Source organism: Aphanomyces astaci (assembly GCF_000520075.1).
Source record: "Aphanomyces astaci strain APO3 unplaced genomic scaffold supercont1.84, whole genome shotgun sequence".
Taxonomy (NCBI): Eukaryota; Oomycota; class Saprolegniomycetes; order Saprolegniales; family Verrucalvaceae; genus Aphanomyces; species Aphanomyces astaci.
The window spans coordinates 193,443-204,791 of record NW_009798347.1 but is presented as its reverse complement, the minus strand read 5'-3'; the positions used below and the strand labels follow the sequence as shown (position 1 = coordinate 204,791).

The 11,349-nt window shown below is 53.4% G+C and overlaps 5 protein-coding genes across 11 annotated transcripts; 1 reads left to right on the top strand and 4 right to left on the bottom strand.

Annotated features, from left to right (window-relative positions):
* Nucleotides 1–338: 338 nt before the first annotated feature.
* On the bottom strand, nucleotides 339–1,736 carry H257_16364 (hypothetical protein; the record flags this gene model as incomplete). The annotated part of the gene is made up of 7 exons (XM_009844775.1): nucleotides 1,589–1,736; nucleotides 1,231–1,539; nucleotides 1,103–1,176; nucleotides 888–1,044; nucleotides 724–813; nucleotides 555–668; nucleotides 339–494 (listed from the first exon to the last, which is right to left on the bottom strand). The coding sequence occupies exons 1-7, from the start codon at nucleotides 1,697–1,699 to the stop codon at nucleotides 339–341; spliced, it is 1,011 nt and encodes a 336-aa protein (XP_009843077.1). The 5' UTR covers nucleotides 1,700–1,736.
* A 95-nt stretch (nucleotides 1,737–1,831) lies between these two features.
* H257_16363 (hypothetical protein) lies at nucleotides 1,832–3,073 on the top strand. Its single transcript, XM_009844774.1, has 4 exons — nucleotides 1,832–1,951; nucleotides 2,005–2,329; nucleotides 2,375–2,451; nucleotides 2,506–3,073. Exons 1-4 carry the CDS (start codon nucleotides 1,844–1,846, stop codon nucleotides 2,932–2,934), a joined length of 939 nt encoding a protein of 312 aa, XP_009843076.1. The 5' UTR covers nucleotides 1,832–1,843; the 3' UTR covers nucleotides 2,935–3,073.
* A 178-nt stretch (nucleotides 3,074–3,251) lies between these two features.
* On the bottom strand, nucleotides 3,252–5,674 carry H257_16362 (hypothetical protein). The gene has a single exon (XM_009844773.1). The coding sequence runs from the start codon at nucleotides 5,608–5,610 to the stop codon at nucleotides 3,430–3,432; it is 2,181 nt and encodes a 726-aa protein (XP_009843075.1). The 5' UTR covers nucleotides 5,611–5,674; the 3' UTR covers nucleotides 3,252–3,429.
* Nucleotides 5,675–6,196: 522 nt separating this feature from the next.
* H257_16361 (hypothetical protein) lies at nucleotides 6,197–9,724 on the bottom strand. Of its 7 annotated transcripts, XM_009844771.1 has the most exons (11): nucleotides 9,473–9,724; nucleotides 9,240–9,423; nucleotides 8,887–9,180; nucleotides 8,684–8,823; nucleotides 8,337–8,634; nucleotides 8,175–8,271; nucleotides 8,076–8,116; nucleotides 7,057–8,009; nucleotides 6,719–6,994; nucleotides 6,524–6,673; nucleotides 6,197–6,460 (listed from the first exon to the last, which is right to left on the bottom strand). In XM_009844771.1, the coding sequence occupies exons 1-11, from the start codon at nucleotides 9,707–9,709 to the stop codon at nucleotides 6,227–6,229; spliced, it is 2,904 nt and encodes a 967-aa protein (XP_009843073.1). In that variant the 5' UTR covers nucleotides 9,710–9,724; the 3' UTR covers nucleotides 6,197–6,226. The 7 variants fall into 7 exon arrangements, with proteins under 7 accessions (XP_009843073.1, XP_009843072.1, XP_009843070.1 ...); XM_009844770.1 differs by having other exon boundaries at nucleotides 6,719–8,009; XM_009844768.1 differs by having other exon boundaries at nucleotides 6,524–6,994.
* Nucleotides 9,725–10,967: 1,243 nt separating this feature from the next.
* H257_16360 (hypothetical protein) lies at nucleotides 10,968–11,330 on the bottom strand. Its single transcript, XM_009844765.1, has one exon. The coding sequence runs from the start codon at nucleotides 11,294–11,296 to the stop codon at nucleotides 10,985–10,987; it is 312 nt and encodes a 103-aa protein (XP_009843067.1). The 5' UTR covers nucleotides 11,297–11,330; the 3' UTR covers nucleotides 10,968–10,984.
* Between the last annotated feature and the right edge of the window lie 19 nt (nucleotides 11,331–11,349).

The following is an 11,349-nucleotide window of genomic DNA, read 5'->3' as shown; positions in this document are numbered from 1 at the left end:
TATCCAACACACAATTAAGACACGGAGACATACATTCCCACATAGCAGTTTCATACGATCGAACACACACAATGACATACATTCCCACACCTCGTTTTCATATTATATTTTTCATTTTTTAAAATATCCAACACAGTTGAAGACACGGAGACATACATTCCCACATAGCAGTTTCATACTCTCCAATACCCTTAAAGTCACGGGAGACATACATTCCCATATAGCAGTTTCATCCTCTCCAACACCCAAAAAGACATGGGAGACATACATTCCCACTTCTCCTTGCCATATCCAACACATGAAACATACATTCCCACATTGCTCTCTTCCATATTCAGTCATTCGCGTACCGCTTTGTGCGCAACAGCGAGCTTGGCCTTGCTCACGATGCCTTCGTACGTCTGGTGCAGCTGCGTGACGTTCTCCTTCTCGACTTTGACCTTGTTCATGTCGCCTTCGATGGCTTCCAACAGGTCGTTTACTTTTTCAAGGTCCTACCGCGATTTCATTTTAATGCAAGATGTATGTATATATATATATATATACATATCGACCTTGACTGCTTTGGACACTGTGTCGTGGATGCCGTCCAATTCCGCGGTGCGGCCGTCCAGCGCGTTCACTTCTTCCTTCGCTTCGTCCATCTGCTGCGCAATCGACACGATTTCCTGGGACCAACATTCTCGTGTTTACAAAACGCGTTCGAAACAGAGCCGGAGGTACCGATTTTTGGCGCGCGGGCGAGTTCACGACCTTGGCTTCCATGCTTCGGATGGTTTTCTTGGCGTCCACGATGGTAAAGTTGAGGGATTGCTATATATATATATATATATATATATATATATATATTGTGAGATACAATTCATACGAATAAAGGTGATAGGTACAATGTCGTCGTTGAGCTGGGCGACTTGGGCTTTGAGGGCCTTGACTTCTGGCTGCAGCACAGATTGCCGCGTGTTGAGCACTCCGATGTCGACTTCCATGGCCGCGCATTCGTCGATCACGACTTGCAACGCAGGCGCTTCCGCCGCTTGCTTGGATCTACACGGACGAAGAATGAACGAACGCATGAATGAATGGGGATTATTGGCGGACGTACTGGAGCTCCTCGAGTTGCCGACGAAGGGCGACGTTCTCGTCCTCTACTTGTTGCTTGGTCCGAAGCAAATTGTCCTGCAGGGTATCGAGATATGTCAACGACCTGTGGACATGCGATGGAGATGGTACCGTGGTTTTGAGGTACTGGTCAAAGTGAACCTTGCGCTCCTCTTTGAATTTGGAAAAGTTGATGATAGCACTAAGGAGATATCGCAGTCGCTTCAACGTGGGTTTCTGAATGTCGCGCCATGTAAAGTCGTCGACGCCGCACGCTTCCAACAGCTTCTTGGACGTGCGGAAGAAGGCCAGCTCTGGAACGGATGATTCATGGAGATTGGGATGCTGCAGCGCGCTGAGTCCCGATAGCGCAGGCTGAGTCAAGTCGTCCTTGCTGATGTCGAGAATGACCTCGAAGAACGCTTCAAAGAATCGGCGCACCTAGGACATCCATCACCAACTTGCCATGTGGAGGTCCGTAGAAACCTACCGCTGCCGGATCGCAGTTCTTGATGTCTTCTTCCGAGATCGAGAGCTTGGAGTCCCGAATGAACTGGATGATGCCAGTCATCTTGAGAACGGGGAACGAGTAGATGCTCATGATGGCGACGGCGGGATGCTGCTTTTGATGGGCGGCGATTTGAATTTGAATTGTTGCGTTCTCAACCCACGTTTCGAACGCTGTTTCAAACACTGTTTAGAACGCTGTTTCAAACGAATCACACAAGCGCATTTTCATTTTGGCATGAAATTGTTTCCGATCCTCAAGGACGATGTTCGCATGCGCCTCGATCGGTGGCTAAAGGTCAACTTCCAGCGCCCGCAGAGCTTCTTCCAGCGGCATCTGCGACAGGTACGACCGGTTCCTACCTCAATGTCCTGCATTCATCCACAGTCCACGTGCAGAAGCGAATATTTCTCTTCGATGTACCGACCCAGCGCCGCGTCAAGGTGGACGCGAAGTTTGTCCTCCCCGACGACGCCAATCTGCGCATCGGCATGAACCCGGAGCTGTTCCTTGAGCTAAGCGATGCTGCCATAACGCCTTCGTCCACCGAGCACAGCAATCGCAAGTTGCCGCCAGAGCTGGCGCTGCCAGTGCTTTACGAAGACGACCACCTCGTGGCACTTCACAAACCCGTGCATCTCGCCGCGCAGCTTGGGACCAACACGACCGATTCCGTGGCCTCTCGATACCCGCATTGGAAGCTCGTACATCGCTTGGACAAAGGTGCCACACACCCTTGCCACTCGCTTGTTGACATTACATCCCCAGGAACGTCTGGCGTGCTACTTCTCGCCAAAACCCGCGTCGCCGCCGCCGATATGGCCGCCCTCTTTCGCGACAACCAGGTTTGCTCATGCCTCATGTCCTTCCTTGTCGTCATGTATATATGTCTTTATCAGGTCCACAAGACATACATTGCTCTAGTTCACGGCACGCCTGCGACCGGATCGAGCGGCACAGTGCACGAACCCATCGACCTCCAGCCGGCCCAGACATCGTACAAAGTGCTGCCTCGCTCGAAACGCGATCCGCCGTCGACCTCGTGGCTGGAGCTGCACCCCCACACTGGGCGCAAACATCAACTGCGCCGCCATTGCGCCGACGTTCTGCGGGCTCCTATCGTAGGCGACGTTCGCTACGGCCTTAACTCGTCCTGGAAGAATGGCAATAGCCAGCCATCGCATGACAAGTGGGTTGAAAGAGATGGCCGCATGATGCTGCACGCACACGCAATTCGCTTTGTCCACCCGTGTACCCAACAGCTCGTACGCGTCCAATGTGTGGACATGGCTTTTCCGACGCTGAAAACGTCACCAAAGCCTTACTAAAACATATCTTTTAGAATCTCTACTAGTTCCCCCTAGTACCCTAGATTCCTTCTCCGAGTACAGCAAACAATGGCCACAGATAACGTACTGTAGCTGTGATTCCAATACAGTACTCTATTCTTGCCAACATGAACGGGTGCACGTTGCACGTTGGGTTGATTTTTGCTGTACAGCCACGTTAATACTAAGTTAGTTGATCGTTTCATCTGTGTACGTACTGTAGTAGTGTGGCATATATTTATGTACTGTACTGTAGGTAGTAGTACTCCATCTCTCTCTCTCTCTGTGGCTACAGCCAACCAACACACAGCGCAGCCGAGGTAGCCAATAACGATCGACGGGTCTATTACTATATGCTACATCGTCCTGGCACTTGCTTTTGTCATTTGTACATTTCGCCCCCTCACGTTACATCAGGGGGCGACACTCACTTGGTGCCTTCTTCTATGTGTTGGAAGCATCATCACTGGGAAAGATGCGTGGAGGTGGCGGCGGTCAATAGGGGGGGCGGAGGGGCCGCCATTGCGCGTGGAACTGCGCCATGAGCAGCGCTTGCAGCGTCGAGTCTCGTTTCCGTTCGGCAAAGTGCAGCGCGAGGCCGCCGACTCGTGCGCCGTGCCTCAAGAGGATCGCGGCGACGGCCACGCACCCTGCCATGGCGGCGGCGTCGATGGGGAGTGTGCCGTTGGTCTTGGCGAGGTTGACGTCGGCGCCGGCAGCGCACAGCCGCGTGACGATGTCGACGTGGCCTTTTTGGCTCGCGATAAACAGCGCGGTGGTGCCGTTGTACGTTTGCAAATCGACGCGCACTGTCGTGGGGGTTGAATGCTTGTCGAGCAAATATGCGACAACGTCACCGTGGCCTTCTTCGCACGCAATGAACAGCGGCGACAGCCCCGACCGCGTCTGCATGTTCAAGTCCACGCCCGTGGCTTGATGCAGCACTTGGACGATGTCTACATGGCCCATGCGCGCGGCAATGTGCAGCGCGGCGCTTTGGTCGTCCATGGTGGCGTTGGCATCCACCCCAAACGACAGCAGCAGCCGCACGACGTCCGTCTTGCCTTCCTGCGCCGCAATGTACAGGCACGACACGCCCCCCGCGGGTCTCCGAAAGTTGGGGTTCGCCCCATGCATGCACAGCGCTTGTACGATGTCTTTGTGTCCCATCTGGCAGGCCAAGTACAACGGCGTGACCCCGTTGTCCATGACCAGGTTGGGATTGAGTCCAATGGCCAGCAAGTCGCGCACAATGTCCAAGTGGCTACGCTCACAGGCCAAACACAGCGCCAGCATCAGCTCCTCCATCGTAGCTTTCTTGGTCAACGTAGCAAAGCTGGGGCGGCGTGCCCGATGTCGGATCAGCTGATGCACGGACGACCGCGAGCCGTTTTTGGCCGCCACGCACAGCGCCGTCGAGTTGGACGTGGTCTTGGCGTCGGGAGTCGCGTTGTGCGCAAGGAGGTGGGCCACGACTTCGGTCCAGTCCATTTCCGAGGCAAAGTACAGAGGAGTTGCAAGGGACAGCGTCCGGGCGTTGACGCAGGCGCCGGCAGTCAGCAGGGCGTGTACGCCGGCGAGGCTGCCGGTGGCTGCAGACAGACACAGAGCCGTGGCGCCGTCATTGTCGGTCACGTCCACGGCGGCGCCGAGCTTGATGAGGCGCAGCACCAAGTTGTCTAAGTCGTTGTCGCACGCGTGGAGGAGCGCCGACGTGTACCCGTCCGTGTCGAGGGGGACGTCGAGCAACGCGGCGGTGGGAGACGTGAGTAACGTTCGTTCAAACACAGACAGCGACGAGGTGGCGAGGAGGTGGGTGGCCAATGCTGTGAAGTCCGCCAGCACGAGGCGGAATGGGCCGTCATGGAAGTGGCTGGCGACCGCGCGCGCCCACTCGAGCTTGGCGTCGACGAACGGCGCTTGCTGAAACAGGTCGTGGTGGGCCGGGGTGTGCGCGGCGTGGATGCGCTGGAGAGAGGGGAAGCACCGCTCGAGGTCCTGGACGAGGCCGAGGCCGACGCGGGTGTTGTAAAAGTCGAGCGTGTGCAGCGACGGGTGCTGGCCAGTGATGGAGGACTGGGCAAAGCGACCTGCGATGAGTTTGCAGTGGCGAAACGAGACGCTCGTGAGGCGCTGAGATTGGGCGTTTAGGATGGCCAGCAGGCCAAAGTCTGTGATGTTGAGGCAGTCGTCGACGACGATGGTCTCGAGGGTGGACCAGAAGCATGACGTGAGCACGAGCACGTCGCGGTCGCACAGAGATCGCTGCCCCGTGAAGTTGATCTCGCGGATGTCAGCGTAGCTGTTGATGGTCGAAAGCAGCGCTCTTTCGAGGTTCGTCGAGTGCAATGGAGATCGAACGCTCAGGTCGAGACGGGCAAGGTCTAGTGTTTCGACGAGCGATTTCCACTGCCTGCTCACACATTTGCACACGTGGTGTTCCTTTACATCCAGGAAGGTCAAGACAAGGCGAACGAGACCTTCTTCGCCTAATGCGTCCAAGTCGTTGGTGGTCGTGGACGAATATGCGGGCGGAGGAGACGCATCGGCGGCGGTGTGGTGGTGTCGTCCAGCGACGATGCTGGCGCCAGTGAACGACGCCATTTTGCGCGGCAGTAGCTCCGCGCCGTCATTGTCATGGTTTCCTGCAAGTACATACTGGATGGTTCGCTTCATGGGTATACGTTTGCAAATGCAGCTAAGTGCCCAAGGCCACTGTGATCACATATGCAGCGCCAACTTTTCGTGAAATGCCAACGTTGCTGCGGGTATCTTTCTCCGTCGGCCAATCAGGTCGTTCACTGGATGTCCATCAGCCAATCACAATCCACACTCTAATTATAAGCAGCCGAGTATTTATATACCAGGACGTAAAAAAGAAGATGAGCAACCAGCATCGAAATGCAACATCCTCAACTCCCACTTGAACTGGTTTAACGTTAAGCTTAGTATGGGCTGGTCGTAACGTTATATGTAACGTAAAAGTTCAATTTAAGAACACTTTTTCGACTCGTAGGTATTGGATTATAATTTACAATATGTTATATGATGCCAAAATCCAGGCCTATTTGGGAGTTATGAATGCGATATGATTCCTGTTATATTAATAATTCATTAGGATTCACATCACTTTGTCTTAAAACAAGAGGTCCAATTTAAGGTGCACCATTTTGAGCTTAGTCTTTGTATTTCCGTTTGCATATTTTTTGGGCGGGTAGGTTAAAAACTGCCTTTGTAGGAATTGATTGGCTAATTCGCGTGCACCTTAAATTGGACTTTTACGTTATTCGATTTAACGTTCGTCTTGGTTCAAGAAGATAAGCGACGGCAGGCCACCAGGACGGCTGCTGCTGGCTTGGCCAACGTTGAACAGCTCGCCGCGCATGATCGTGTCCAGTGCCTTGACGCTATTCTCGGCATGGAACCGGCACACGGCGTCCTTCTCCGTCGACGCTTCCATTTTCAAGAGCCGGTAGATGGGGGTCATCGCATCTGGCACTGCTTCGAGGATGTCTCGCCCCATCAACTACCAACACCACCATCCGATCCATCATCGATTCCTTTCCACATATGTATGAATAGTACATACCTGCAACATATTATACAAGACAAACACCGCGCCTCGACGAAGGGCAATGTGGGCATCCGTGGCCAATCGCTCCGTCTCCAAGATACCCCGCACACACCCCACCACGTCGGTGATGTACGGGGAGATGGCCCAGTGGAGCAGGCCACACACCTAAGTACTACCAGTCAACATCAAGTACCTTCGGATACAGTATACTTCGGCCAAGTTGGACAAGCAACTAGCTCGTAGCGTGGTTTCCTCGATTTCGTTGGCGTCGTTGGGAAGCTTTCTCGAGCGAATACATCGCAAGTACCCAAATACAAATGCTCGGCCGTACTTGGGCATGACGTCGCCACACCGTCTAGCTGTAAATAAGAGCGCTTCGCTGAGCTTGATTCGCTGCTCCACCGAATACGTGGCGTCTTGCGCTAGTGCGTCCAGCAGCAGTGGAATCGTCTTGTCTGCGTACACATCCCCCAGCCCAGCTAAAGCCTATATATATATACCATCGTCTTTTGCATACCCTTCACCACGGAGGATAAATTACGACGTACTTGAACGGCGGCCAGATATACGTAGCTGTCTGCGTCTGCCAGGTGGTGCACACACAGCGCCACCAACGCCTCGACGTTGTCCACAGGCTGGCGTCGTCGAATCCACCGCGTGAGTCGGGCCAGACCCCGCGCCCGCAGCGGCACTTGGGCGCTCTGCAAGTCGGCTTTGGACCTATCCAGCATCTCCGCGAACGACTGCGCTGCCGTCATGACGTCCTGCTTGTGGTCGTCTGCGGAGCGAGCGAGGATGTGCAGACACAAGTCACTGGCCATCTCCGCAATCGGCGCCTTGGGGTGCCTCGCCAGCTGTTCCAACGGCACCAGCATCTGCGTGAGGAGGGCTTCCTCGTCCGCCGAGCGCGCGGCGGCGCCTGCCTGGACGATCGTCGTAGCCATGCTCAGCCCCACACTGAGCACGTCCATGTCGTCGTCATCGTCGTCAGCATCGTTGTCACCAATAGCATCAGCATCCTGGTTTGTGTACATGGAGAGCACCGTTACCAAGCACTGCAGCACAAGGACCCCGCTGCGCAACACCGCAGGGCCTAGGTCTTCCGTGAGCCGAAGAAGCAGTCGCATGCTTCCCGTGTCGGAAGACTTGCTTCGATCGTTTGATGGTTCCAAATGAGATGATGTCTTCAAGTGCATGTATGTTGTCAACAGGTGCGAAAACAGTTCGCCCACGACCACATTGTTCTGGTCGTCCAGTTGAGGCTGCCCCAACAGATCCACGATCGCGTCGATGACGTTATCAATGATGACGTTATCATCATGTGGTTGGTCCTGTCGCAGCCCCACCCCCCCCGATCCGCCGGCGCAATACACCACTTGGGACGTGGAGTGACGCGGTGTCGTACAGTCGTCGGGGCACAGCGACGGGCGAAGGGGCGTGGACGAGGGCAGTACACACGATGCAAGGCGGGAGGCGGCCGATGGCAGCTGCTGTACAAACACTACGCCAAAATCGTAGCCTCAGTATGCCCAAACAAGGTAGAATCAAGGCCGAATGACGAACTTACGCAGAAGAAGCTGCTGCGTGTCAGCGTGGACGTATGCTTTACTATTGAAGGCACAGTCAGATGCAAACAAACTCCTGTGACGACGTGAAGGAGAGCGACCTGGCACGGGCGAAGGCGTCCAGGTACACCAGAGGTCGAAATACAGGCACAAGGGCTTCCAAGACGGGCGCCGGCGGCACCGGTCCGAGTAGCATGCCTACATGTCGATATTCGTGTTCAAGTTTCATGTATCCACCATGTGTTTGAAGTGATGGGTCGTACACTTTAACGCGGAAATGCACGCGTCGAGCTCGTTTTCCGTGGAAATAAACGCAATGCCGTCAGACACTGTCGCAGGGGATGGCGGAGGCAGGCTGAAGCGCAAGAGCGGAAGGAACAACGGCCGCAAGACACACTGGTCCACAAGGTCGATGGGATGGTCGAGGATGAGCTGCGACACTGTCAACCCCGCCACCTCTCGCACCAGTTTGGTCGTGGGGTATGTGAGCAGCCACATGACCTGGGGCCCGATCGCGAGCAGGTATTGGGTGGTCGTGAGCGCACGAGGACATCTAGCGACCTAACACAACGAACTAGTACACTCATAAGAGGGAAAGTAGTATGTATACTAGCGCTGCCACGTGTAGCCGCGCTTGGGTGTTGCCGTCGTCGACGGAGCTCAGCAGCATTTCGATGGTCGCGAGTACGCCGCCGTCCTTCAGCACGCACTGGGATAGGAGATGTCCACATTGCGCTTTGAACGTCGTGTCTAATTAGTGTATGAACAACAACTTGAGCGTGAAGGGGATGGAACTGAGGACAAACAACGTACTGGCATGTGGCGTCGCGAGGACGCCGCGCAGGCTGCCCATGAACACACGAATGGGCAAGACATCCATGAGCTGCTGCAGTCGGGCCGCTGCGGCGGTGGGCGGAGGGGACGGCTGGCAGTGGATGCGATACACCAAACACGCAAGCAAGTCGGCCAAGTAGGCTGGTAACAGCATCGGTTTGAACTGAGACAACTCGAGAACGTGCAATAAACCCCGCAGGACGTTGTCCAAATGAGCAGGCGTCGAGGGATTTGATTCCAGCGTGGCCACATGTTGGACCATGGCGCGGTCAACTACAGTCAACCCAGACGTTCCAGTGAGATGGAATGGGAATGAGGTCGGTCGATCGTACTCTTGAAGGTCTTGGCCACCACACGTTGAGGGATTGGCGTGAGAATGCCAGCTTCGACGCACGGATACGCACCCCAGACGAGGATCAGTTCGACGGCTGCTTGTACGGTGGTGTAGTCGCGAAGACTGAGCAGGCACAACGGCGCTCGAGGCTTGGTTTTGTTCACAGGAGGATCTCGAGAGCTCTACTCATGCATGAGAATGGTGGATAAAGATCCATGTGAGACAGCATACTTCCAGAGCTTCGGCTTCCGCGATTGCTTCAGACAAGGCGTCGACAAGAGCGAGTAGCCGTTCGCTGATGCTGTTGTTTGGTGCAAGGGGCAGAACTTGAAGGATTTTGGCTTCAATGTCCACGGAAGGATCCATTCGAACAGCGCGAATGCTGTCGATGGCTTCATTCAGACGCCTCATAGACGTTCCCAAGCGGTCAACGGCCAGCTTCTCCATGTCTCGATGGAGGTCCGCCATCGCAATTTGAACTCGACGTTCAATGTGGTCACCAAACCCTTCAATTGGTTATAATATGAAGTATTTCATCCAATACAAACGTCGAGTCTGTTACAGTACTGAAACCTTATTTGTGATCTTCTGGAAATATTTGCACGATTAGGTGAAATATAATTGCAATATTTTACAAGGTTGGGAGATATATATTGGAAGGGATTTTGTGGAAATATACAAGAAACAATGGGTGAAATTAAACGAAAAATAACATTTTGAATTGATCTACTGGTATATGGAAGCGACCATAACGCCCACTGTACCATGCGTAGCTTACAGGTGTACCAAACTACGGGTATTTCCTTGTTGTTATCTGTAGCCCGCACGCTGTAATTGGCGATACAGTAGTGCTACCGGTGTGGCTACTGTGCTGTCTGCAACATTGCTGCGAGTCATATGAACATAAACACTTCTGTAAGCAAGCCACGGCGACACGTTCGTCGTTGGCTTGCTTACAGAAGTAGTGGCTGCTTCGTTGGAGATGGGTGACATCTTCTTCAACAGCTTTTTTCATTGCATGTGCTCTCAATTTAAGCTTAAGTTCCAAGTTGACAAACGATATACGTTCCCTAGTGTAGGGGCTATTCAAGTGCTCCACCAGCGGGGGCGGATCCGGTCAGTCGAAACTCATCAAAGTCCACGCCAATGCTGCCCCAAGACCGGCAACCTTTGAGCCCCGACACACCATGTCGTACAGTAGTCGATATACACATCCGTATATTCGACCATAACGTTACCAGCTGTCCATTTCTAGACAGCTGGCGGTCGCATCCATAAATTCCAATCATTAGCTGCTCACGGGAGACACTTCCTGCAAGTCAAGAGTGCACGCCATCTTGGACAATCCACCTTGCTTGTCACGACGTGTTTGATTTGCATGGATACAGTGCCCAAGCAAAGTGATATCCACGTGGTTCGTCTGACCGTATGTCGTACGTACTACTAGTACTACTAGTATGTAGTAACAGGATACTATCGATTCGGTCGACACCACACGACTGTCGCATACCTGTTGGTAAATTACGTATTTATTGTCCAACGTCACATTGTTTCTAAATTGTGTTTATTCTAAACTGGAGTGGCATGGAGAATGAATCGACATACCATTGTCCAATGAGCAGAAGTATTTAGCCAAACAGATTGTTTAGCCAACCAGATTGTTTAGCCAACCATAGTGCACGAAACCATCACCAACATGTAAATAGTGTGAAGCCTAACTAGTGTGGTTCCAATCACTACATGTCAACTTTTTACATACAAATTGACAGTACAAAGATTCGATCGAGAGTCAGCACACCAATCGAAATTTTGGGTCAAAGGCAATATGACAGGCATCTTCAGCATCGACGCTCGCCTCCTCGCTGCACTGTCTCCACGACGGCAACCAAGCAGCGGATTTCTTATCAAAGCGCGCACCCGACGCAACCATAATCTTCTAGTTGCGCAGGACGCCTTCTCCACCAAGCCACCCCCCCCAGCAACACGGCGGATTTCAACGAGCTCCTCGATGGCAACCTTTCCTTTCCCCAGGCCGACCACCCTGGTAGCTTCCATCTACTAATAATGGGCGAAAAAGTGATTAAATTGATCAAAACCGTCAAAAGAAG

Coding starts and splice junctions, on each gene's coding strand:
- H257_16363 (XM_009844774.1), top strand. CDS start 1,844: ATGAAATTGTTTCCGATCCTCAAGGACGATGTTCGCATGCGCCTCGAT. Junction 2,330..2,374: donor CGTACATCGCTTGGACAAAG/GTGCCACACACC, acceptor TTACATCCCCAG/GAACGTCTGGCGTGCTACTT. Junction 2,452..2,505: donor CCCTCTTTCGCGACAACCAG/GTTTGCTCATGC, acceptor TGTCTTTATCAG/GTCCACAAGACATACATTGC.
- H257_16362 (XM_009844773.1), bottom strand. CDS start 5,610: ATGAAGCGAACCATCCAGTATGTACTTGCAGGAAACCATGACAATGAC.
- H257_16361 (XM_009844771.1), bottom strand. CDS start 9,709: ATGGCGGACCTCCATCGAGACATGGAGAAGCTGGCCGTTGACCGCTTG. Junction 8,824..8,886: donor CCTCGCGACGCCACATGCCA/GTACGTTGTTTG, acceptor TACACTAATTAG/ACACGACGTTCAAAGCGCAA. Junction 8,117..8,174: donor GACGCCTTCGCCCGTGCCAG/GTCGCTCTCCTT, acceptor TGCCTTCAATAG/TAAAGCATACGTCCACGCTG.
- H257_16360 (XM_009844765.1), bottom strand. CDS start 11,296: ATGGAAGCTACCAGGGTGGTCGGCCTGGGGAAAGGAAAGGTTGCCATC.